General features: G+C 39.2%; 2 protein-coding genes and 2 long non-coding RNA genes across 5 annotated transcripts; 2 read left to right on the top strand and 2 right to left on the bottom strand.

Annotated features, from left to right (window-relative positions):
- Positions 1-254: 254 nt before the first annotated feature.
- On the top strand, positions 255-14,151 carry LOC134435275 (prosaposin-like). Of its 2 annotated transcripts, none has more exons than XM_063184160.1 (5): positions 255-442; positions 695-873; positions 12,287-12,376; positions 13,604-13,755; positions 13,977-14,151. In XM_063184160.1, the coding sequence occupies exons 1-5, from the start codon at positions 391-393 to the stop codon at positions 14,005-14,007; spliced, it is 504 nt and encodes a 167-aa protein (XP_063040230.1). In that variant the 5' UTR covers positions 255-390; the 3' UTR covers positions 14,008-14,151. The 2 variants fall into 2 exon arrangements, with proteins under 2 accessions (XP_063040230.1, XP_063040229.1); XM_063184159.1 differs by lacking the exons at positions 12,287-12,376; positions 13,604-13,755; positions 13,977-14,151 and adding exons at positions 1,408-1,497; positions 2,315-2,466; positions 2,682-2,856 and having other exon boundaries at positions 329-442.
- LOC134435277 (uncharacterized) lies at positions 3,850-6,293 on the bottom strand. Its single transcript, XR_010031990.1, has 3 exons — positions 6,220-6,293; positions 5,283-5,431; positions 3,850-3,912 (listed from the first exon to the last, which is right to left on the bottom strand). It is a non-coding gene; the product is annotated as an uncharacterized LOC134435277 (long non-coding RNA).
- A 73-nt stretch (positions 14,152-14,224) lies between the features above and the next one.
- On the bottom strand, positions 14,225-17,371 carry LOC134435276 (uncharacterized). The gene is made up of 5 exons (XR_010031989.1): positions 17,277-17,371; positions 16,825-16,934; positions 15,964-16,035; positions 15,339-15,487; positions 14,225-15,138 (listed from the first exon to the last, which is right to left on the bottom strand). It is a non-coding gene; the product is annotated as an uncharacterized LOC134435276 (long non-coding RNA).
- Positions 17,372-17,976: 605 nt separating this feature from the next.
- On the top strand, positions 17,977-24,327 carry LOC134469844 (antimicrobial peptide NK-lysin-like). The gene is made up of 5 exons (XM_063223873.1): positions 17,977-18,105; positions 18,274-18,308; positions 19,600-19,698; positions 20,365-20,505; positions 24,292-24,327. The coding sequence occupies exons 1-5, from the start codon at positions 18,051-18,053 to the stop codon at positions 24,325-24,327; spliced, it is 366 nt and encodes a 121-aa protein (XP_063079943.1). The 5' UTR covers positions 17,977-18,050.
- The last annotated feature ends 344 nt before the right edge of the window (positions 24,328-24,671 follow it).

The raw sequence follows: 24,671 nt of genomic DNA, 5'->3' as shown, positions 1-24,671 counted from the left end.
GTACTTTCTGAGCTCCCGAAAAATCGGGAACTCCTCCCACTTTGTCGGGACGCAAACCAAGGGAGGCGGGTCTACCATGACATTTGGGAAATGTTAATGGTTATGCTCTTGGTCAGACCAAGTCTCGAAGAGATTTGAAAGTCGGTGATAATCAGGCTACATAGCCTAGTTACTGCACTTTGCCTTTGTAGGGAAGAACTGTTCAACAACTGTTCCAAATAACTACCGTGAGGCCGGCTAACCACATGTGACAACTGTCAGCATTGAAATGAACACACAGTACAGGATTTTTCAGCTATAAATTTGAAAGTCGCATGTCACTGCACGCACAACATTACTGTCCACCAACTTGGAGCGCAACAGAGGGACCAAGTATCGCCTGGATTCGCAATGGTGGCGCCATGGAAACAGATTTCCATCTGTATTCTGTTGCTGTCCTCGGGTGAGTCAAAAAATGCAGAACCTTCTATGAATGAATTGGAAACCCTCAGAAAATCAGCCAGTGTTGCACACTGAAATGTAATGTTGAACAAATCGGTGACTGAGCAGGAACAGTTTGTGGACTTTCCTTTTATGTGTCTGTTAGATCCAGCACCTGTTTTATTGGATGTGCATTGTGCATGTATTGCTTACAATATTTCTAAACTTGGACATTGGTGATGAACATGAAATCTTCAGGTCTATCTCTCCACAGGTATCTGTGGCAATGGAAGCTGTGCAGAGGGCGAGCCCGAGGATGGTGCCAGGATGGTGGCAGAGGTGATGCCCGAGGATGGTGCCAGGATGGTGGCAGAGGTGATGCCCGAGGATGGTGTCAGGCTTTCCTGGGACAAACCTGGAGAAGAAATGACAAGCAGTAGGCATCCTGGTCAGGTAACCAACATTTCTCTCTCTCTCTCTCTCTCTCTGTTTGTCTGTCTGTCTGTCTGTCTGTCTGTCTGTCTCTCTCTCTCTCTCTCTGTCTGTCTGTCTGTCTGTCTGTCTGTCTGTCTGTCTGTCTGTCTGTCTGTCTGTCTCTCTCTCTCTCTCTCTCTCTCTCTCTCTCTGATGCGCATACTCTGTTTATAATGTGTCAGCCTATACATGTACATATTTGTGTGCTTTTTAACATACAGCACAGCAGCCCTGGTCACTATGCCTATCATTGTGTATCTATCTACCATCTTAAAAAAAAAAAAAGTGAGATGAGATGAGACAAAAAAAAACATTATTTAGCTTAAAACTTAATAATATTTTGGTTGTTGAAAAACACTCTGTATATTTGGTGTAGACACAAAGTGAATAGCACAGGACACTGCCTGATATCAGTTTGTCCATCGACACAAATCTCTGTCATGTTGTTCATGTGGTAATGATGAATAAGCATAGTGTGTTTTTTCCACCAATCTGTGCTGTTTGCTTTTACAGATTCAAGGCTGGGTGCAATGTGGGATTTGCAAATTTGTTATAGGGAAGCTCTTGGAGGCTACTGGTCACGCTCACAAAGACATGACCAAGGTAAATGACACAAGTGTTAATAATCCCTCCACTTATTGATGTAGAAGTATAGACAAATCATTTGCATTTATTTTGTACAGGATCACATGTATTATAGAAAACACATGGCAAAGTATAGCACAGAAATTGTATTTCCCTTTGTGCCATGCCAAAGATATTCTTGGGTTATTCAACTTAAAGGACAACTGCATTTTTTTCAACATTAAGCCCCTTTTCTGAGTTGCCAATGTTTTAGAGTCCCCCTCACCATTTATTTCATGTTTGCTGCTGACTTTGTTATTTGGTTAATTTGGATTTTGTCTCAACTGGCTTTAGAATGACCAAATATTGGCTTTAGAATGTCCAAATATTTTTCTAGAACCCTAAACATTTGGTTTCTGGAGTGTTAATTCACTGATCCCATAACAATTTTGGTAGAGAAACATGTCTTCTCTCGTGTTTTATGTAGCATTTTGTAAATGCATGTTTTTATTCACAAAATGGCAAATAAAAAATGACACAACCTTGTAGGGAATGCCAGTGAATAGCCCTAACCACTTAGTAAGATGGATAGTTAAAAAAAAAAATGTTTAAGGTGTTTTTAAGAACATATTTGTAAAGCCATTGTAAAGCCAATTACCTTAAGACAACATCTAAATTAGCCAAAGAACGGAGAGAGCAGCAAACATAAAAAAAAAACGGTAAGTGGGGTTCTAAATCATTGCAGACAAAATAGTGCAGTTGTCCTTTAAACACTGCTGTACATATGTATACCAGTTTGTTGCTTCATAAAATACCTTGAATATATTTTAACACAACAATTATTCTATTTTTGTAGGAGAAAATTGTTGAAAAGCTCAAGGGAATCTGTCCAAATTGGGTGAAACGCGAGTGCCACGATTTTATTGAAAAATATGAAAAACAATTGGTCAATACTTTTCTCCACGTCCATGATCCCAGAAAGGCCTGCATATCAATGGACTTTTGCAAGTAAGTGTTTACTTAATGAATGAGCATTTTTGACAGCCATTTGATCTATGACTCAAACATTGTTGTTTTTTTATAAATGCTTTTAGATTGCTTTACACTTGTTCTAGTAATGTGGTTTTGCATTATAAATAGCCTATGTATATTACATCACAGAAAAAATACAATAATATAAAGTGAATATGTAACTTAAATTGTTGTTTCATATCTTCACACAGACCCAGTAGAAGAGCTGGAAATGCTTTGTAAATTGTGGAGAGGATGTTGGACTGAGCTGTGTGCCATGTCATGTCATGCCATCTCCTTTATGGCAATCCAACATGGTCATGCTTTTGTGTTTTGCTTGTTTTGTATTATTAACCTTGTAGCACATTAAAGGTCCTCTGTGTAAGATTTCCCCTCTCTTCTTCAAACCTGGCTGTCAGGGCAAAGTAGTGACAATATAAATACCATTTACACATAGGCCCCATAGCTATTACATCCTGAATTTCCCCCTGGGGATCAATAAAGTTACTCTACTCTACTCTACTACTCTACATGTTTAAATAAAAAGAAGAGCAGGAGAGTGTGGCACTCTGGTTTCTTTTTTTTTTTTTTTTTTTTTTTTACTTTTTCTCAAAGTCAAATCGACTGCCCAAATTTTCTTCTGTCAGGCCCTGCTGTGGCCAACCGGTAGGGCACTCGTCTACCATGCGGCTGACCCAGGTTCGAATCCCGCTCCTTTGTCGTCCCTTCCCTGTTTCTCTCACTCGCGACACCTTCATTGTCCTATCATAAATAAAGTCAAAAAGACAAAAAAAAACTTTAAAATTTACTTCCATCAAGATGGTTATGTGATCGTCTGATTTGTGTGCACTGTAGGCCCACGTTTATTTTTTTTGTTTGTACATTTGAGGTGCGTCTGTCCGCCAGATGGCAGAGGTGCACTCTCTGAACACATTTAGACAGGAAGAGAATGTTCATTTGGAAGACAAAGATCTGAACCAAAGGATTTAATTGAATGAAAAAGCATGGGAACAATGCTACGGAGAGATCAGCCCAGAGGCAGATCACTTAGGTAATCCTGCCATCTGCTGGAACAATGCCATTACAAGTTTCTTTTACAGAACGTAGTAGGCATTAGGCATTGACCTAGGGATGGACCTTCATAATTAACTTCATGGGCACCCACACTCTCAAATTTTGAGAATGTTTTTATTGACTGAAGTGTGTGTAGGCAGATAAAAAACAATCAACATCAGCGTCATTATTGGGGTGTTTTTGCCACTCCATTTTCATCTTGGTGGGGTGGGGGGGGCTGTGTGTAGAGAGTAGAGAACAAGGGTCAAGGTAAGATGAGTACAAAAGCAATAGTAATCAAATAGCAAGAAGCAGAAGTCAGTCCCTACAGCAGTCTCATCACCAACGGCTCACTTCCGGGCCAGAGGTCCTCATAGGGGCTGTTGCGTTCTGTGTGGACATAACAGATCTTAAAATTACATCAAGACAAGTCCAACCAATGCAAATATAATAGATTATATTGTAAGTAGCGATGTTTGACTGTGCAACAAAGGTTAGTAGATCAAATTAAGGGGAAGATCCAAATAAATATAGGGCCTACTGTACCGTATTTTTTGGACTATATGTCGCTCCGGAGTTTAAGTCGCAACGGCCCAAAAATGCATTTTGAAGATGAAAAAAACATATATACGTCGCACCGGACTAATCGTCGCACATTTTTGAAAGGTTATTCTATCCATGGAATCTATGTTGTGATAACTGGCGCATGGTAAGCTCCTGCTCAAAGACGGCATTGTTTTAAACCAGCATCTGAAGCAGTGGCAACGCATTCAGAGGTGGTGGTAATGCACCAACTAAGATGGTTTGCCAACCGCCATAAAACCACAAAAAGAAAAAGAGGAAGAAACAGTGATAACGCGCCATGTTGCCCTGTAGTCAGAATAACATTCAATTTTCGGCTTTGTTTTGCGTTTGGACCGTGGGAGGGTTCGAGGCAACTTGTTCCGTCTCCAGAGCACGCCTTTCTTTACCCTGAGACTTCAGCCCATGATGGTATCAAAGGTGATGGGGATTTCATCCATGTTGTGTAGCCTATGGTAGTGTCACGTTGTGCTCGTTTGTCAGAAACTCGCGGAAATGACCGATTTTCACCTGGAAGTCGACTGACTGTCTTTAATAACACAGACGCTCGTTCTCGGATAGAGAGGAGATTGCGTTGCATAGCGCAAATAAATCCACGAGAGGGGATTGCATTGCATAACGCGATACATCCACGAGCTCCCTGACTTCCGCAAAAGTCTTATTCATTTCTTTGGCAATGTCATGGAGCCCGTAACAAGACCGTTGACTCGCAGCGCGCGCGTTGTTCGAGAACACATAGGCCTAGGTCCTGTATTCATCAGCACATTTTCCTCCGCTTTTCTCCAGTCCCCAAACAGTTTTCCATTGCATCCAAACTTTCGTTCAGCTGCCCTATTGCCATTTTCGGCTGCATATTTAATTACTTTCAGCTTGAACTCAGCAGTGGGCTATATTAACTTCTTTTGGGTGGTATATTTCTATTCAGTCGTCATTGTAAATGCTATTTTTTGTTGTGGTAGCCTAAGTTGTAACATTTTTTCTATCAGTGGTATTAAGCAACACAACATAGGCCTAGTTGCGCACATAGTGCTCTCCCGTGGAGAAAAAAAACATATATATGTCGCACCAGAGTATATGTCGCATGTCCAGCCAAACCATGAAAAAAAGTGCGACTTGTAGTCCGGAAAATACGGTATATACTACTGGTATGTTCATTGATATTGTAAATTGGTACTTACTAGCAAAACTTCAGGAAAGTGCAGGGTGATTTGGGATTGGTAAAACCATCCGACAATTTGTCTTTGTTTTCTCCAACAAACTTCCTGCACCTTTCTTTGCCAAGATACAATTTGCTACAAATCTCTTCCAGCTTTTCTGCAACTTGTTCCTGTGCAGAAATACATGCAAGGCATTTTGTAAATAGGCCTACTGTATACCGTTGGAGTGAGAGGAAAAAAGGGCCCATGGCAATGTCATTATGGCATCATGTTTTTTAATCCAAATATAGACATTGAAATCTATTGATTTTTTATATTTTTAAAAAAGTTGTCCTTTCAGTAATGTAGGCTATTCTGCCCTACACAGGCAAAGTGCAGTTATTACGCCAACATTGAAACTCAGAAAAAAGTATTCATAGGTTAGATAGGCCTATTGTGGTTGCAAATTTCACACAATATCTCTAAAACTTGACACATTTGAACCACAAGGCTTTGTCAGAAGATAAAGGAGATGTTATAAAGACCATTGTCAATCTAAACTCAATTTTGACCAAATATGTCGTTGCTGCACTTTGCCTTTATATAGGGCAGTCTAATGTCAAGGGAATGTGTGGTCCTCTACAGAGACAATGGATGTGAACGTCTAAAGATTTTTTCTTTCTTTTCTCTTTTTTTTTTTGCACTGAGGATGGGATCACCCAAAACGTTTGCACTTTTGTAAATATAGCACGGCATATTGTGAGATCATTAAAAACCCACTTTATTTGGGCATCTCTTTTCAAGTCCTTGTTGAGTGCGAGCTTCAGACTTTCTGACTTGCATTACTCAATATTTCAAGCCAACGCACCACCACATAACTAAAGCCATATTGAAAGGCACAGGCCCTCTTTTTGAATTCTTTTCATCTAACTCAACATCTAAAACAATTGAATACAATGGAAAGAAACGAGGCTTTTACCTTGCTAAAGTTACACATTTTCTGAAATCTCCTCACAAGAAGTGTACAAAGCGAACAAAAGGGTCCCGCTTTCTAGAAGGAGAATGGATTAGACAAGAAACACAGTAGATGTAATACTGTTGCTACATCAATTACAGCACGACTGCGGGTCATGTTTATAAAGTAGGCTACCGTAGGTCCAATGCAATTCATGCTAATTTATGCATAAATGACAACCAAATTCAATGGCTAGATTTCCCCAAATTATTCACATTGACTCAAACTACACTCAAGCCCACCCTATACTGTGTCTTGCTGTGTCTATATTGTGTCCCTATGCTGTCAATGAATGTGTCAGAGAAAGAATAGCAAATTCATGTATGAGTAGGTGGGTACAGGTCTTTTCGTCGAATGGATTCTTGAAGGGACCATTCGAACAAAACGTTGGACCATTAGTATAAGGCAGGGGATCTTTAGTCGAGGACGGTCCGTCTACCGCAAAAGCCTACGAAAGGTCCTTAAAATTGAACTAAAGATCCTTAGGTTTCAACTAAAGGTCCCTTCAGTCTGCCTATCAACAATTCATTACACGAATCGTCTCGAATTCGAGTAGGTTAGTTGTGTGTGTGTGTGTGTGTGTGTGTGTGTGTGTGTGTGTGTGTGTGTGTGTGTGTGTGTGCGCGCGCGTGTGCGTGTGCGTGTGTGTGTGTGTGTGTGTGTGTGAGAGAGAGAGAGAGAGAGAGAGAGAGAGAGAGAGAGAGAGAGAGAGAGAGAGAGAGAGAGAGAGAGTTTTGTATTCATGTGTGTTTTTTTTAGTCCTGTCTCACAGGATTTGTCACACAAATGTGGCCAAACACTCCCATCAACCAAGGTTAGTGCGTAAGGTTGAAGACATTGTGCATATAGGCCTACTTGGGCTGCAAAGCCGTCCTGCATTCTAGACATTGTTTGGGCGTAATGGCAACATTCTATGATCTATCGCTGTCATCTGTGCTTTTTGGTCTTCACAGTGTCATTGTGTTAATTGCAGTGCAGTGTTAATTCAACACTTTTCTGACCATATATGGTCCCACTCAATTTAGTGTTCATGTCAACTTTTTGAATGTTGAATTAACACTTAGAGAGTTGTATTTAGCGCTATTTTAATATTTGCATGGGCTTTTTTCCCCTTTATTTCAGATAGGACAGTGAAGAGCGACAGGAAGCGAATGTGGAGAGAGAGATATAGAATAGGATAGAATTGAATAGAAATAGAATAGAAAGCCTTTATTGTCATTATACAAAGTAGGCTATACTGAGATTTGAGCTTCCCTACAAGGTGCACAATTCTTTATAGATGAACATTGTCCAGTAAGTGAGAGTTCATTGTCACAACAGCTTTGGGGAAGAAGCTGTTCCTCATCCTATTGGTCCTGGCTGGTAATGCCTTGTAGCGCCTGTCAGAGGGCAACAGTGTGAAAACATGAAAGCCAGGATGTGAGGGATCTTTAATGATACTCCTGGCTCTGCTTAGGCAGTGGGAGTTGTAAATGGTGGGTATGGGAGACAGGGGGCAGCCTATGACTTTTTGCGCTGTTTTGGTCACTCTCTGCAGTCTCTTCCTGTCAGCCTCAGATGGGGTAGGATTGGGAAATGACCCAGGCCGGATTCGAACCCTGGGTGCAACGCTAAGCAAGGCACTAAACCTCATCCTGCCCATTGCTGGACCACACTGATCTTGTCCGTGTCATAAAACACAACAAAGCAGAAGTAGGCTATCCATGACAAAAAGGCGTCAACAATTCTCAGTGTCTCGTTAAAGGTACTGTGCATAACACACAGAAGGCTACATACAATAGTGGTACTGGTTTGTCACCAAAAGTTGTGCTGCATGTCCACTACTGTACTTTTTTATGAATATTGACCACCAACAACATAAATATCAAGTACTAATTTTGCCTTTACATTTTACATCTGTACATGGGGTGCTGTCCATCCTCATTCATTTCACAAATGACAGAATAATTGTAATAGCTATAGATTTATAATAGATTTATATATCTACACTTCGTCCTGGCAAGTTTGAAGGTGAGAAGGGAAATCTTACACAGAGTACTTTTAATGTGTTACAAGTTTTGTAATACAAAACATTAAAACATTTTGGATTGCTATAAAAAAATGACAAGAAATGACATACAACAGTCCAACATCCTCTCCACAATTTACAAAGCATTTCCAGCTCCTCTACGGGGTCTGTGTGAAAATATGAAACAAAAATAAAAGTTACATATTCACTTTATATTATTGTTATTCTAAAATAGTTATGAGGGAAAACCACATTACTGTATAGTGCAAGTGGCATAAAGCAATTTAAAAGCAAAGTAAAACAATCATAGATCACATAGATCACAAGTCATAGATCACATTGCATGACCGTCAAAAATGCATATGCATTAAAGGAAACACTCACTTGCAAAATTTCATTGCTCTGCAGGCCTTTGCGGGATCTTGGAGGCGGAGAAAAGTATTTACCAATTTGACTGTGTTTCTTGCTACAAAATTTTGGCACCTCTTTTTAAACCCACGTATGTTTGGACAGATTCCTTTGAGCTTTCTAAGAACGTTCTCCTGTAAAAATAGATTAACTGTTGTGTTAAAATATATTCAAGGTATTGTACAAAGCAACAAACTGGTGTACGCATAGTGGCACTGCTAGTGTTAAAGTGGAATAAGCCAAGAATATCCTCGGCATGGCACAAATGGAAATCTGTGCTATACTGGCCTGTGTTGTCTATAATACAGTGTGATCCTACAACATACATTTAAATTATTTGTCTATATCAACAACTTGAGGGATTATTTACACTTGTGTCATTTACCTTCGTAAGGTTTGTGTGACCAATAGACCTTTTCAACTTCAGTATGACAGTTTTGCAAATCTTACAAAGCACCACGTTTTGAATCTGTAAAAGAAAACCGGACAGACTAGTGGGGAAAACACACATTATGCTTATTCTTCATGAGCACATGAACAATATTACAGAAATTTGTGTCGATAGATAGACAAACTGATATCAGGCAGTGTCCTGTGCAATTCATGTTGTGTCTACACCAAATACTGTATATATTTTGTTTTTCAACCATCAAAATGCTTGTAAGTTTTAAGCTTTTTAAAACTTAAAAAAATCTTTAAAAAAATGTTTGTTTTTTTCAGTCTCGTTTCATTTTGGGTTTGTTACTTCCGTTTAAATGTTTAGAGTTCCTCTCTATTTAAAGGAAGATGAAAGACATGATATTGGCATAGTGACCAGGGCAACATATGTTGAAAAGCACAAATATATGTCAATGAATAGGCTGACACATTATGAGCATGAGGATACAGAGAGAGAGAGAGAGAGAGAGAGAGAGAGAGAGAGAGAGAGAGAGAGAGAGAGAGAGAGAGAGAAAGATGGAGATTATTATCAATTTCTTAATTAAATGTCTTTGTTTAGTTAAACTGCACATTTGAGACTGGTCAAAGGCAATTTCAAACTTCTGTGCTAACCCTGCTACATAGATTTTTGTCAATAAAGTACACTTGACTTGACTTGATTTTATGTTTATAAATAAAACTGACCTATGACAATGTTTACTCCTCTGATGATATCCAAAATGTATTACAGTACGTTCTAAAAATTATATTCTTCTGTAACACACACAGAACAGTAAAAGTGGCTACAAACATTATGTTTCTGATCATCCACACTTGATAGAAGAAAGATTGCTTTTTGTACCTTGCCAGCGTGACTATGCTTTGTCACTGCATGCCCAGGATTGTTCCAGCCAGGTCTGACACCTCCATCCCTATGCTTCCCCTCTGCACAGCCTCCATAGTCACACATACCTGTGGAGAGATGGAGCATCAGGACACCTGATTACTGAAAATTACATGAGTCATGTCTCAACCATCTTCAGTTCATTCTATTAACGAGTTGGATATGATCATATTTGTGTGAACGTCTTACTTTCAAAATTCTATTTTCAACTTTAAAAAGTCTTGAAATAAAAGACTTGGACACATGAGCCATTCTATAATTAGGAGTACATTTCAAGTCCATGTCCCCTAAGTTTAAATCCATAATCTTTGAATAAGCATTTATTGAAAGAAAAAAAAACCCCAGGAAAACACAGAAAAGCTCTGAAATGTACCCCTAATTATAGAAACACCCACATGCATAAGGTTTTTGACTCTTCAACTCACCTGACAACAGCAACATCACGATGAGGAAAGTGTGGCCCATGGTTTCAACCAATGTCAACAATGCAGGAGATATGGTTCCTCTGGTTGTACTGAAGTTTGTCAGTTGGTATTAATGCTTTATACGCAGTGTTGCACCGTGTTATATGTATATGTGTGACTGCCAGCCCCAGGGCCCAGCGTGAAGGAGCCACCCTGTCACTGCTGACAGATGTGGCACCTCATGGATCCATGAACAAGTGTTTCTGGGGTGGCATTCTCGAAAGCGTCTTTGCTAACGATGGTAGCAACGTCCTTCGTAAGAGCGACTCAACTCTCTCTCAACAGTGACGCTCACCACTAAATCCAAGGCAATGGTGTCACGTCTTAAGATGGTCTTAAGACGGTCTTTAGACGGTTAGCAACGACAAGAATCGAGAAACGGACCCCTGCTCTGAGACTGCGTAGCCTAGGGGGCAGCAGTAGCCTATAGTGGTTATAGAGAGTTGTTCTTTCGGTTGCAGTTACAAATCCCCTCTGACCTCTCCCTACATCTCCATCCATGGCTGAAGTGCCCTTGAGCAAGGCACCTAACCCCACATTGCTCCAGGGACTGTAACCAATACCCTGAAAAATAATAACTGTAAGTCGCTTTGAGTAGATGAAAGCGTCAGCTAAGTGCAATGTAATGTAATGTAATGTAATGTAGCCTCTTAGTGCAGATGGGGTCGCCGGCGGGCCTATTCACTTTTTGCTGAAAATACTCAACTACGTCATAACAACATTGCGTTGACATTACAGAGAGCCTTGCGTAACAGATTAAGAAAAAGCCCTTACAACTTTGGTGACAGTAAGGTTACAGGCTCTGTGCTAAGGGTTTAAACTACCTAACGCGACCTGTCTTAAAGTCAACCCTATACCTCTCTATCATACGCCTTAATCAGGCTATGGAGGATCATGGAGGGAATGTAAAAGTTCTCAGAGGAACCCTAAAAGAACCCAAACTTTCTGGAAAAAATACCCAATGCTCCTTAGGGAACCATTAGGGGTTCTTCCACATTGGCAATCAAAGGGTTCTTCAAAGACCATTTGGGTTCCTGGGTTCTCTGAAGACCGAACTTGGTTCTTCAAGAACTTCAAGAGTACTTTGTTTTTCAGGGAACCTTTTACTTTTTACAATGTACTCTAGGTCTCCGTGTGTGTTGAGCGCCACCAGGGGGCTCCAGAGCTCAAACACACAGAGGTCTGTAGGAACCAGGCTACCCTCATGCACCCAACAACCCACATGAACACATGCACAAATGCATGCATGTGTGCCTATATACACATGACGAGGGCTGGACTGAGGGAGAAATAGGGCACTTTTGGCTTAAAGGGGCCTCTCTCTCTCTCTCTCTCTCTCTCTCTCTCTCTCTCTCTCTCTATCTCTCTCTCTCTCTCTCTCTCTCTCTCTCTCTCTCTCTCTCTCTGTCTCTCTCTCTCTCTCTGTCTCTCTCTCTGTCTCTCTCTCTGTCTCTCTCTCTCTCTCTCTCTCTCTCTCTCTCTCTCTGATGCGCATACTCTGTTTATAATGTGTCAGCCTATACATGTACATATTTGTGTGCTTTTTAACATACAGCAGCCCTGGTCACTATGCCTATCATTGTGTATCTATCTACCATCTTTAAAAAAAAAAAAAAGTGAGATGAGACAAAAAAAATATTATTTAGCTTAAAAATATTTTGGTTGTTGAAAAACACTGTGTATATTTGGTGTAGACACAATGTGAATAGCACAGGACACTGCCAGATATCAGTTTGTCCATCGACACAAATCTCTGTCATGTTGTTCATGTGGTAATGATGAATAAGCATAGTGTGTTTTTTCCACCAATCTGTCTGTTTGCTTTTACAGATTCAAGGCAGGGTGCAATGTGAGATTTGCACATTTGTTATAAGGAAGCTCTTGGAGGCTACTGGTCACGCTCACAAAGACATGACCGAGGTAAATGACACAAGTGTTAATAATCCCTTCACTTATTGATGTAGAAGTATAGACAAATCATTTGCATATATTTTGTACAGGATCACATGTATAGAAAACACATGGCAAAGTATAGCACAGAAATTGTATTTCCCTTCGTGCCATGCCAAAGATATTCTTGGGTTATTCAACTTAAAGGGACAGTTTGGTCAATTTCAACATGCAGTTGTATTGCTCACGCTACCCTTGACTTGTCAGTACCTGGTGATGCCACATTTTTTGGCTCAGCCCTTTCCGAGATATGAGCAATTCTAATGGGGGCAGCGTTTGTTTACATTTTTAAAAAGTGAAACATAGGCCAACTCCAAATATTTTCCCAAAAGGTAATGCTGTTTGCTAGTTGTCTGCTGATGTTTTATAACCTTTTGGATGTTTTTGGAAATAAATAAAAATGTTTTTTTGAAATGTAAACAAAGAGCTGCCCCCATTACAATGACCAGGATCTCGGAAACGGCTGAAGAAGAAGAAAAAAAAATCTCAGGCACTGACAAGTCCAGGGTAGTGTGAGCATTACAATTGCATGTTGAAATTGACCAAACTGTCCCTTTAAAGGACAACTGAACTTTTTTCAACATTAAGCCCCTTTTCTGAGTTGCCAATGTTTTAGAGTCCCCCTCACCATTTATTTCATGTTTGCTGCTGACTTTGTTATTTGGTTAATTTGGATTTTGTCTCAACTGGCTTTAGAATGTCCAAATATTTTTCTAAAACCCTAAACATTTGGTTTCTGGAGTGTTAATTCACTGATCCCATAACAATTTTGGTAGAGAAACATGTCTTCTCTCGTGTTTTATGTAGCATTTTGTAAATGCATGTTTTTATTCACAAAATGTCAAATAAAAAATGACAGAAGCCATATTTCACCTTCAACCTTGTAGGGAATGCCAGTGAATAGCCCTAACCACTTAGTAAGATGGATAGTTAAAAAAAATAAAAAAATGTTTAAGTTGTTTTTAAGAACATATTTGTAAAGCCATTGTAAAGCCAATTACCTTAAGACAACATCTAAATTAGCCAAAGAACGGAGAGAGCAGCAAACATAAAAAAAACGGTAAGTGGGGTTCTAAATCATTACAGACAAAATAGTGCAGTTGTCCTTTAAACACTGCTGTACATATGTATACCAGTTTGTTGCTTCATACAATACCTTGAATATATTTTAACACAACAATTATTCTATTTTTGCAGGAGAAAATTGTTGAAAAGCTCAAGGGAATCTGTCCAAATTGGGTGAAACGCGAGTGCCACGATTTTATTAAAAAATATGAAAAGCAATTGGTCAATACTTTTCTCCACGTCCATGATCCCAGAAAGGCCTGCGTATCAATGGACTTTTGCAAGTAAGTGTTTACTTAAATGAATGAGCATTTTGACAGCCATTTGATCTATGACTCAAACATTGTTGTTTTTTTATAAATGCTTTTAGATTGCTTTACACTTGTTCTAGTAATGTGGTTTTGCATTATAAATAGCCTATGTATAGGCCTATTACATCACAGAAAAAATACAATAATATAAAGTGAATATGTAACTTTCATTTTTGTTTCATATCTTCACACAGACCCAGTAGAAGAGCTGGAAATGCTTTGTAAATTGTGGAGAGGATGTTGGACTGAGCTGTGTGTCATGTCATGTCATGCCATCTCCTTTATGGCAATCCAACATGGTCATGCTTTTGTGTTTTGCTTGTTTTGTATTATTAACCTTGTAGCACATTAAAGGTCCTCTGTGTAAGATTTCCCCTCTCTTCTTCAAACCTGGCTGTCAGGGCAAAGTAGTGACAATATAAATACCATTTACACATAGGCCCCATAGCTATTACATGTTTAAATAAAAAAGAGCAGGAGAGTGTGGCACTCTGGTTTCTTTTTTTTTGTTTTTTTTTTACTTTTTCTCAAAGTCAAATCGACTGCCCAAATTTTCTTCTGTCAGGCCCTGCTGTGGCCAACCGGTAGGGCACTCGTCTACCATGCGGCTGACCCAGGTTCGAATCCCAGTCCTTTGCCGTCCCTTCCCTGTTTCTCTCACTCGCGACACCTTCATTGTCCTATCATAAATAAAGTCAAAAAGACAAAAAAAACTTTAAAATTTACTTGCATCAAGATGGTTATGATTTGTGTGCACTGTAGGCCCACGTTTATTTTTTTTGTTTGTACATTTGAGGTGCGTGTGTGTTTCTGTCCGCCAGATGGCAGAGGTGCACTCTCTGAACACATTTAGACAGGAAGAGAATGTTCATTTGGAAGACAAAGATCTGAATCAAAGTATTTAATTGAATGAAAAAGCACTGCTATGAACAATGCTACGGAGAGATCAGCCCAGAGGCAGATCACTTAGGTAATCCTGCCATCTGCTGGAACAATGCCATTACAAGTTTCTTTTACAGAACGTAGTAGGCATTAGGCATTGACCTAGGGATGGACCTTCATAATTAACTTCATGGGCACCCACACTCTCAAATTTTGAGAATGTTTTTATTGACTGAAGTGTGTGTAGGCAGATAAAAAACAATCAACATCAGCGTCATTATTGGGGTGTTTTTGCCACTCCATTTTCATCTTGGTGGGGTGGTGGGGGTGTAGAGAGTAGAGAACAAGGGTCAAGGTAAGATGAGTACAAAAGCAATAGTAATCAAATAGCAAGAAGCAGAAGTCAGTCCTACAGCAGTCTCATCACCAACGGCTCACTTCCGGGCCAGAGGTCCTCATAGGGGCTGTTGCGTTCTGTGTGGACATAACAGATCTTAAAATTACATTAAGTCCAACCAATGCAAATATAACAGATTATATTGTAAGTAGCGATGTTTGACTGTGAAACAAAGGCTAGTAGATCAAATTAAGGGGAAGATCCAAATAAATATAGGGCCTACTGTATATACTACTGGTAGGCCCTATGTTCATTGATATTGTAAATTGGTACTTACTAGCAAAACTTCAGGAAAGTGCAGGGTGATTTGGGATTGGTAAGACCATCCAACAATTTGTCTTTGTTTTCTCCAACAAACTTCCTGCACCTTTCTTTGCCAAATAACAATTTGCTACAAATCTCTTCCAGCTTTTCTGCAACTTGTTCCTGTGCAGAAATACATGCATGGCATTTTGTAAATAGGCCTACTGTATACCGTTGGTGTGAGAGAAAAAAATGGCACCATGGCAATGTCATTATGGCATCATGTTTTTTAATCCAAATATAGACATTGAAATCTATTATTTATTTATTTTTAAGTTGTCCTTTCAGTAATGTAGGCTATTCTGCCCTACAAAGGCAAAGTGCAGTTATTACGCCAACATTGAAAAAAATATTCATAGGTTAGATAGGCCTATTGTGGTTGCAAATTTCATACAATATCTAGGAAATGTTATGAAGACCATCGTCAATCTAAACTCAATTTTGACAAAATATGTCGTTGCTGCACTTCGCCTTTGTAGGGCAGTCAAATGTCAAGGGAATGTGTGGTCCTCTACAGAGACAATGAATGAAAACATCTAAAGAACTCAACATCTAAAACAACAACAACTAAATATAATGGAAAGAAAGGAGGCTTTTACCTTGCTAACGTTACAAACTTTCTGAAATCTCCTCACAAGAAGTGTACAAAGCGAACAAAAGGGTCCCGCTTTCTATAAGTAGAATGGATTAGACAAGAAACACATTAGATGTAATACTGTTGCTTACATCAATGACAGCACGACTGCGGGTCATGTTTAGAAAGTAGGCTACTGTAGGCCCAATGCAATTCATGCTAATTTATGCATAAATGACAACCAAATTCAATGGGTAGATTTCCCCAAATTATTCACATTGACTCAAACTACACTCAAGCCCACCCTATACTGTGTCTTACTGTGTCTATACTGTGTCCTATGCTGTGAATGAATGTGTCAGAGAAAGAATAGCAAATTCATGTATGAGTAGGTTAGTTGTGTGTGTGTGTGTGTGTGTGTGTGTGTGTGTGTGTGTGTGTGTGTGTGTGTGTGTGTGTGTGTGTGTGTGTGTGTGTGTGTGTGTGTGTGTGTGTGTGAGAGAGAGAGAGAGAGAGAGAGAGAGAGAGAGAGAGAGAGAGAGAGAGAGAGAGAGAGAGAGAGAGAGAGAGAGAGAGAGATTATTATCAATGTCTTAATTAAATGTCTTTGTTTAGTTAAACTGCACATTGGAGACTGGTCAAAGGCAATTTCAAACTTCTATGCTAACCCTTTTACATAGATTTTTGACAGTAAAGTACACTTGACTTGACTTGACTTTATCTTTATAAATAAAACTGACCTATGATAATGTTTACTCCTCTGATGATGTCCAAAATGTATTACAGTACGTTATAAAAATGATATTCACACACAACATTAAAAGTGGCTACAAACATTATGTTTCTGATCATCCACACTTGAGAGAAGAAAGATTGCTTTTTGTACCTTGCCAGCGTGACTATGCTTTGTCACTGCATGCCCAGGATTGTTCCAGCCAGGTCTGACACCTCCATCCCTAGGCTTCCCCTCTGCACAGCCTCCATAGCCACACATACCTGTGGAGAGATGGAGCATCAGGACACCTGATTACTGAAAATTACATGAGTCATGTCTCAACCATCTTCAGTTCATTCTATTAACGAGTTGGATATGATCATATTTATGTGAATGTCTTACTTTCAAAATTCTATTTTCAACTTTAAAAAGTCTTGAAATAAAAGACCAATGTCCATGTCCCCTACCTTTAAGTCCATAATCTTTGAATAGGCATGTAGGTCATTTATTGAAAAAAAAAACAAAAAAAACAGAAACACAGAAAAGCCCTGAAATGTACCCTTAATTATTGAATCACCCACATGCATAAGGTCTGACAGAAGCTTTTTGACTCTTCAACTCACCTGACAACAGCAACATCACGATGAGGAAAATGTGGCCCATGGTTTCAACCGATGTCAACAATGCAGGAGATATGGTTCCTCTGGTTGTGCTGAAGTTTGTCAGTTGGTATTAATGCTTTATACGCAGTGTTGCACAGTGTTATATGTATATGTGTGACTGCCAGCCCCAGGGCCCAGCGTGAGGGAGCCACCCTGTCACTGCTGACAGATGTGGCACCTCATGGATCCATGAGCAAGTGTTTCTGGGGTGGCATTCTCGAAAGCGTCTTTGCTAACGATGGTAGCAACGTCCTTCGTAAGAGCTACTCAACTCTCTCTCGACAGCGATGCTCACCACCTGCCAGGGGGGCTCACAGGCTAGATATGGCTACAGCCTAGGGCCCCCCACCTGCCAGGAGGGTCCTGGTTGGCCAAAAGTGAAACATTGCAGAATTGTGACAAGATGCAATAGTTATCCTTAATCCCCTATAACTCATAATTATGACACTGTCTATGTAAATTTGGCGCAAAATGTACCTTCGGGGGGGCCTCACAGCAACCCGTAGCCTTGAGACCCCAGGACATCTTAATGCGGCCTTGCATCTGAGAGAGGTGGTATCTGCAAAATGTGGTCGCTGGTTTTTGTCGTTTGTTGTGGTTAGAGAGAGAGTGCAATAAAAAGGGGTCTGCAGAGCGTGTTCAGTGGGTCTGCAGGGCAGAGTTGGCGAGACAACACGTAGTCTCTACTTCAGTCATCAGTAGCCAGTCTTTGAGTAGTGCTGCTGTTTGGTCCAAATGGCTTTGACTTCTGCCATTCACGTCACCTTGGGATTCATGCTCATAATCTCAGGTAAGATGATTGAAGCTTTCCTCCATTCGATTATTTCTTTACATTATACAGTAGTGTTACTATTAGTAGTTGACTTTATTCTATGATACAGGGAATTGGCCACATGGCTTGATGGGTTTTCTGATTCCAAGATTCCAACTCTCTAATAGTGTTGTCCTCTCTCCACAGTTTTGGGCCTTCCTGACCTAGACTCAGCTGAAGAGGTAAGAATCAAAGAGGCAAACATGTATAGGTCTACTGCATGTTCACCATTTTCATAAAGGTGCACCGTGTAATGTTTTTAGTAATTAATTTCCAGAATCCATGCTGCCCATTCACAAATGTTACCTTTTTAACATGTACTTACCACCACCATCAAATTCTAAGTATTCATTATGACTGGGAAAATTGTCCTTTTTATATGAAAAAGGGGATCTTCTCCATAGTCTGCCATTTTGAATTTCCAGAAATAGATTTTTTTAGCGGCAAAGCTTACTGTACTTTGGTCATATTAGTAAATGCTAGCTCATTACTTTGTAAATATTTGTGAAAAGATCAGATTTGGCAATAGGCAGCACACTTTCAAAGAAAAGCATAGTTGCAATACCTATTCTGGCCGCAATAGTGTGCTGGTGATCGTAAGTGATCGTAAGTGATGTTACTTTATGTCAATGTATAGCTAGCATTTAACTAGTTCCTTTGTAGAGTTTTGTCTGCATGCATGCTGCTGGTGAAGGAAGCAAATGGGTGGGCAGGATGTCAGGAGTGTGTGTTTTTTTGGATTCTGTCTTAGTGGCCACCCGTGTTTTCTGTATGACTGCAACTCCACATGTGAGAGTTTAGCTACAGCCCACAAAACTCAAGGATTACGTTTCTACAATGGTAACTCTGAGCCAAGTCATTACAAATAATGAACGAATGCCTCAAGGCCATACACAAAAAGAAGCAAACACATACAAGCAAACAGTAAAGTACACTTTTTTTTATTTTATTTTTTTACCTCCGCCAAGGAGGTAATGCTTTCGGTAGTGTTGGTTTGTCTGTTTGTCAGCAGCATAACTCAAGAAACTCTCATTGGATTTGGACGAAACTTTGTGGAGTTGTTGATAATGACCCAAGGAACAAGTGATTAAATTTTGGTGGTGATCCGGATCACAAACCGGAACCAGGACTTTTAAAAAAGATTCTGTCCGCAGGATAACTCAAAAACAAATCAACGGATTTGGACAAAAGTTCGTGGAGTTGTTAGTAATGACCCAATGAACAAGTGATTAAATTCTGGTGGTGATACGGATCACGAACCGGAACCAGGACCTTTTTAAAGATTCTTCCCCATTGCTGGCCTATACATCGCCCCTAGTGACCAGAAATTGAATTGCGGGAACTCTAAACAAAAAGAAGGCAGAAAGACTTTGGGTGTAACATAGTCAAATGTTCTATCAAGCAGCTTCCTTGGCGGAGGTCTGTGCTCTCTGAGTGCTTCTAGTTTTTAAATGTTATTATCCTCTGTGGTAGGGGTCTGCTGAGAATGAGTCAGAGCTATCCCTGAAGTGTAAAGCATGCAAAATGATCGTGGACAAAGTGAGGAAAGGCCTTCCTCAGAATGCTGACCAGGTAACGTTACACACAATCCAATACAATTCATAACTCGTGTGTGTGTGTGTGTGTGTGTGTGTGTGTGTGTGTGTGTGTGTGTGTGTGTGTGTGTGTGTGTGTGTGTGTGTGTGTGTGTGTGTGTGTGTGTGTGTGTGTGTGTGTGTGTGTGTGTGTGTGTGTGTTTCATTGAGTTACGGTGAATTAAATTTACGGTCACTGGTCATATTACACGGTGTAGTTTAAAGGAAAGACATGCTGGCCTGCTATATTTCGGTTATTTCTAACCCACATCTGCACTGTTACTTCACTAAGCTTATTTGTTAATGTGCTCATGCTATCCTTGTCAGTAACCAACAGTGGTGCTTTTTCTCACTTTCTGAGATCCTGGCTACACTAATTGGGGCATACTTTTTAAAGTGTTGTAGCATACTCCAAATATAATCCCATAAGACATGCAAAATCAATAGCCTACCTTACAACAAAGCAATAACATTTTTAAACAAACTATGTCCCCATTACAATGATCAGGGTCTTGAAAAGAGCTGAAAAATGCTGCTATGTGGAGTACTGACAGGGCAAGGGTATAGCATGACCAATACAACTGCATGTTGAAATAGGCCAGAATTCTTCTTTAAGGTCACATCATTTGAACCCCATAATGACTTTACCCTCTTAATCAAACAGGCGGCGATTACTCAGCAACTGAAAAAGGTGTGTGCCTCTCTCGGCCCCTTGAAGTCCGTGTGCAAGGGCTTTGTGAAAAGGTATCTCAGCAAACTAGCAGCAGAGATCGCCTCTGCGGATGATGCAAAGACAGCATGCGTGGTAACACTTCCAAATAAGGGGCCATAATTAACAGTAAAGTAGCTACAACCTAATACTCAAGTAAGGGTTAATAATCATTACTTAATGCCACATTAGACACATATTAATTGTTATTAATGCATATGTTGAGCATTAGTAAGCAGTTACTTAACTATTCGATAACTATTACCTTGTGTTACAAGTTAATAGCATATTATTATTCAATTAATAGATAAGTAAGGGCACAGTTAATTGTTAAGTAGCTATCAGGTTATACTTAACTAAGGACCAAAATTAACACTTACTTAATACAAAAGTAAGGCATAACTAATGGTTAATTAATACATAAATATTGGGTTTTGGGACCCTTATATTAGAGTTGGCTGAGGATAACTAATGGTTAATTAATAGATAGATATTGCTGTTTGGGACCCTTATATTAGAGTTGGCTGCAGATAACTAATGGTTAATTAATCGATAGATATTGGTGTTTGGGACCCTTATAATAGAGTTGGCTGAGCATACCTAATAGTTAAGTAACTAATCTACTGTGACATCTAGTTTTCACTCGTTCAAATCACTGTAATAGTGGCAACAGGAGCCATTATATAGCAAGGATTGGATGTACACTTCTCAATGATGGTGGGGTGATGAGATGTCATTTTTTCATGCACCACTTATTAGTTTTAATGGTAAAAACCCTACAATAAATGCAGAATATTATGAAGAGTAATAGTTTTGAAGCGAAACTAAACCATTCCTTTGTGATAATAGGTTAATGTTTGAGAATATTAGCTCCAAGAAGAGCAGTGCATGATGGGTACGCAATCTAGAGACAACAATATTTCGATATTATTTAATCATTAGATATGCCTTGCTTTTGTATTAAGTAAGTGTTAACTAATAGTTAAGTAAGGGTTCAGTTAATAGTTAAGTAGCTATTAAGTAATACTTAATTAAGGACCTTAATTAACAATTACTTAATACAAAAGCAAGGCATATCTAATGATTAAATAATACCGAAATATTGTTGTCTGTAGATTGCGTACCCATCATGCACTGCACTTCTTTGAGCTAATATTCTCAAACATTAACTTCATTATCACTAAGGAATGTTTTAGTTTTGATTCAAAACTTTAACTCTTCATAATATTCTGCATTTATTTTAGGGTTTTTACCATTAAAATTAATAAGTGGTACATGAAAAAATTACATCTCATCACCCCACCATCATTGAGAAATGTACGTCCAATCCTTGCTATATAATGGCTCCTGTTGCCACAATTACAGTGATTTGAATGAGTGAAAACTAGATGTCACAGTAGATTAATTACTTAACTATTAGGTATGCTCAGCTAACTCTATTATAAGGGTCCCAAACACCAATATCTATCGATTAATTAACCACTAGTCATCTGCAGCCAACTCTAATATAAGGGTCCCAAACAGCAATATCTATCTATTAATTAACCATTAGTTATCCTCAGCCAACTCTAATATAAGGGTCCCAAAACCCAATATTTATGTATTAATTAACCATTAGTTATGCCTTACTTTTGTATTAAGTAAGTGTTAATTTTGGTCCTTAGTTAAGTATGACATGATAGCTACTTAACTATTAACTGTGCCATTACTTATCTATTAGTTAAATAATAATATGCAATTAACTTGTAACACAATGTAATAGTTATCTAATAGTTAAGTAACTGCTTACTAATGCATTAATAACAATTAATATGTGTCTAATGTGGCATTAAGTAATGATTATTAACCCTTACTTAAGTATTATTTTGTAGCTACTTTACTGTTAATTATGGCCCCTTATTTGGAAGTGTTACCGCATGCGTTAACCTCAAAGCATGCAAGTAAGTATTTTACCGGCATTGTAAAAACTGTAAGGTTTTACTTTACTTTGACAGTACTGTCAATCATGTCAAGGTGCTGTCATAACTGTCATGACACAGTCATAAGAGTGTCATAAAGACTATGTTTATATAATAAATATGAGAATAAAGTGTCATTAAGTGTCATTTTGCTGTTATCATGACAGACTGACATTGAATGGTCTCTGTGTGTGAATGGTATGTGTCATGTCATGCCTCAAGTAAGGTGTTACCAACTACAATATAGAAGCTACAGTACAAGTAGTACATGTACATGTTCCTTACAGATCATTTCTGTATGTCATATCCACTCTTTTTTACAGTTTGGGTATAACCATCCAATTTATCCCAGTAACACAATATTTGTTTTAGATGTCAGTCAGATATGTTATGCATGTTGCAGTCACTTTTGCGTTGTTGTGTACAGTATGTATGAAATAAATGGGGGCATCCATGTTTGTGTTGTTTGTGTGCAGGCCGAAGACAGAGGGCATGCCAGAGTTCATGTGACAATCCACATCCACACATATTGGGAGGGACCTCCTATTGGGTGTCCCATGATGCACTTGTTTATTTAAGAAGTCTTTTCACTTGTGGTATGGTTACTCTGATGAAGGCCTAGTGCCGAAACGTCAGCACAAAAAGAAAAATAAAAAAGTGGTGAATTGTGAAGAAGCAGTGTCGCGCTCTTCCTTGAGTTAAACGGACAATCCACATCACCCCCAGAGTAATCCAAAGCGAGGTCAACACCAAACCAACAGGCCCGGCTGTGGCTCAGATGGATGGGCACTCGACTGCTACACCGCCGGCAGAGGTGTCAAAAGTAAAAGTAAAAGTAAAAGTACTTTTGTGGTGTAATGGCACATGACATTACATAGCTATTACATAACTTACTCCATTGTGTCTATGTCCTTACCTAGATTAGTCTATGTCTGCATGGGAGAGCAAGAAACGCAATTTCAAATTCTTTGTATGACCAGTGCATGTAAAGAAATTGACAATAAACTTGACTTGACTTGACTTGTAGGCCCCTACCTAATGAGAGAGAGAGACTGTGTTATTACTGAAAAACACTGAAAACCTATCAAGGACCCACCACAAACTTGATCCAACCACTGCAGAGTTAGCTAATCGTAAGACAAGTACATAGGTCTACATGGTTACTCAGATAAGTTACTTGTGTGTTGGAAGGAAACTGTGTTTCTTTTTTTAACTTTTACTTTTACTCTTGACACCTCTGACCGCCGGTGACCCAAGATCATTTGTCAAGCCGTCCCCGTTCCTCTGTTACTGCCCTGTCACAATAAAGGCATAAAAAAGCCGCAAAAAATAACAAAAATAAAAAAACAAAAACATCAATGCCTTGCCGCTTCCATTCCTGCTAATGCATATACACAACTGAACCTAATTCGAACCTAATGCTAAATAAAAACCAATATTTGCACTTAGTGTTCTGTACATTTATGGAGTGAAAATGTGGACAAAAAGTTGAGTATTTACAGGAAAGTCATCTGTGCATGTTTGGGATATGCGTGCATCTTTGGTTGTTGTTGTAGTCAAATACATATTTGTAAACCCTAAAAAAAGAGTCCATTTGTACTTATAAGGGGTGGTGTGCTTGGTCTATGTCAGCGTAATCAATTTGTGAATGTGATTTTTGATGTAACTTCTCAGTTTGTTTTTGGATGAATATCAAACACACCTTTTCCAACTTTCATATGTTTGGAGCCCACCTTCCAATAAAACCCAATATCAATACAACTCAAATAGCAACACACATACGTATAAATATATTATTTTTATATTGTAGAAAATTATTTCAAGGTCCACTTGGAATACTTTCAAGGCCCGCCAGTGGGCCCCGGCTCACAGTTTACGAAGCATTGGTGAGAATCTAGTGATCTACACCCGTGACACATTACAGGTGCTGCACTTACACAACACACATCCTGTTTTCTGATCAGAGACCTATTTATAATTTCCACGGCCTACTAGGATAGTGAGGGTATGAGTAAGTAGATGGGAGGAATGTATACGTTATACCTCTAGTCAATGACTTTTGACAAGAATCTAACGTCACTATGCCCTGTAGTGTCTTCCAAGTAACAGAAAGTGAAAGTGAAAGTGGAAAGATGCCTTCATGGCATCTTGCAGAAACAATGGCTGCAACCAGCAACCAACTGAAACCTTCTTTACCTTTTCATGCCAACACAAACATTGTTGCGGCCATTTTCGTGATGGCTTTGTCATGTCAGACATTTAGAAGACCCCAACGTGTTTCGGCAGACATGCCTTCTTCATGGA

Source organism: Engraulis encrasicolus, chromosome 19, assembly GCF_034702125.1.
Source record: "Engraulis encrasicolus isolate BLACKSEA-1 chromosome 19, IST_EnEncr_1.0, whole genome shotgun sequence".
NCBI lineage: Eukaryota > Metazoa > Chordata > Actinopteri > Clupeiformes > Engraulidae > Engraulis > Engraulis encrasicolus.
The sequence above is the reverse complement of the archived record's forward strand: the minus strand, read 5'-3'. Positions and strand labels throughout refer to the sequence as shown.

Excerpts from the sequence above, each read along its gene's own strand:
- LOC134469844 (XM_063223873.1), top strand. The coding sequence starts at position 18,051 with ATGGCTTTGACTTCTGCCATTCACGTCACCTTGGGATTCATGCTCATA. Across the intron at positions 18,106-18,273 it reads ATTCATGCTCATAATCTCAG|TTTTGGGCCTTCCTGACCTA; the intron begins GTAAGATGATTG and ends CTCTCTCCACAG. Across the intron at positions 18,309-19,599 it reads ACCTAGACTCAGCTGAAGAG|GGGTCTGCTGAGAATGAGTC; the intron begins GTAAGAATCAAA and ends CCTCTGTGGTAG.
- LOC134435275 (XM_063184160.1), top strand. The coding sequence starts at position 391 with ATGGTGGCGCCATGGAAACAGATTTCCATCTGTATTCTGTTGCTGTCC. Across the intron at positions 12,377-13,603 it reads CTCACAAAGACATGACCGAG|GAGAAAATTGTTGAAAAGCT; the intron begins GTAAATGACACA and ends CTATTTTTGCAG. Across the intron at positions 13,756-13,976 it reads GTATCAATGGACTTTTGCAA|ACCCAGTAGAAGAGCTGGAA; the intron begins GTAAGTGTTTAC and ends ATCTTCACACAG.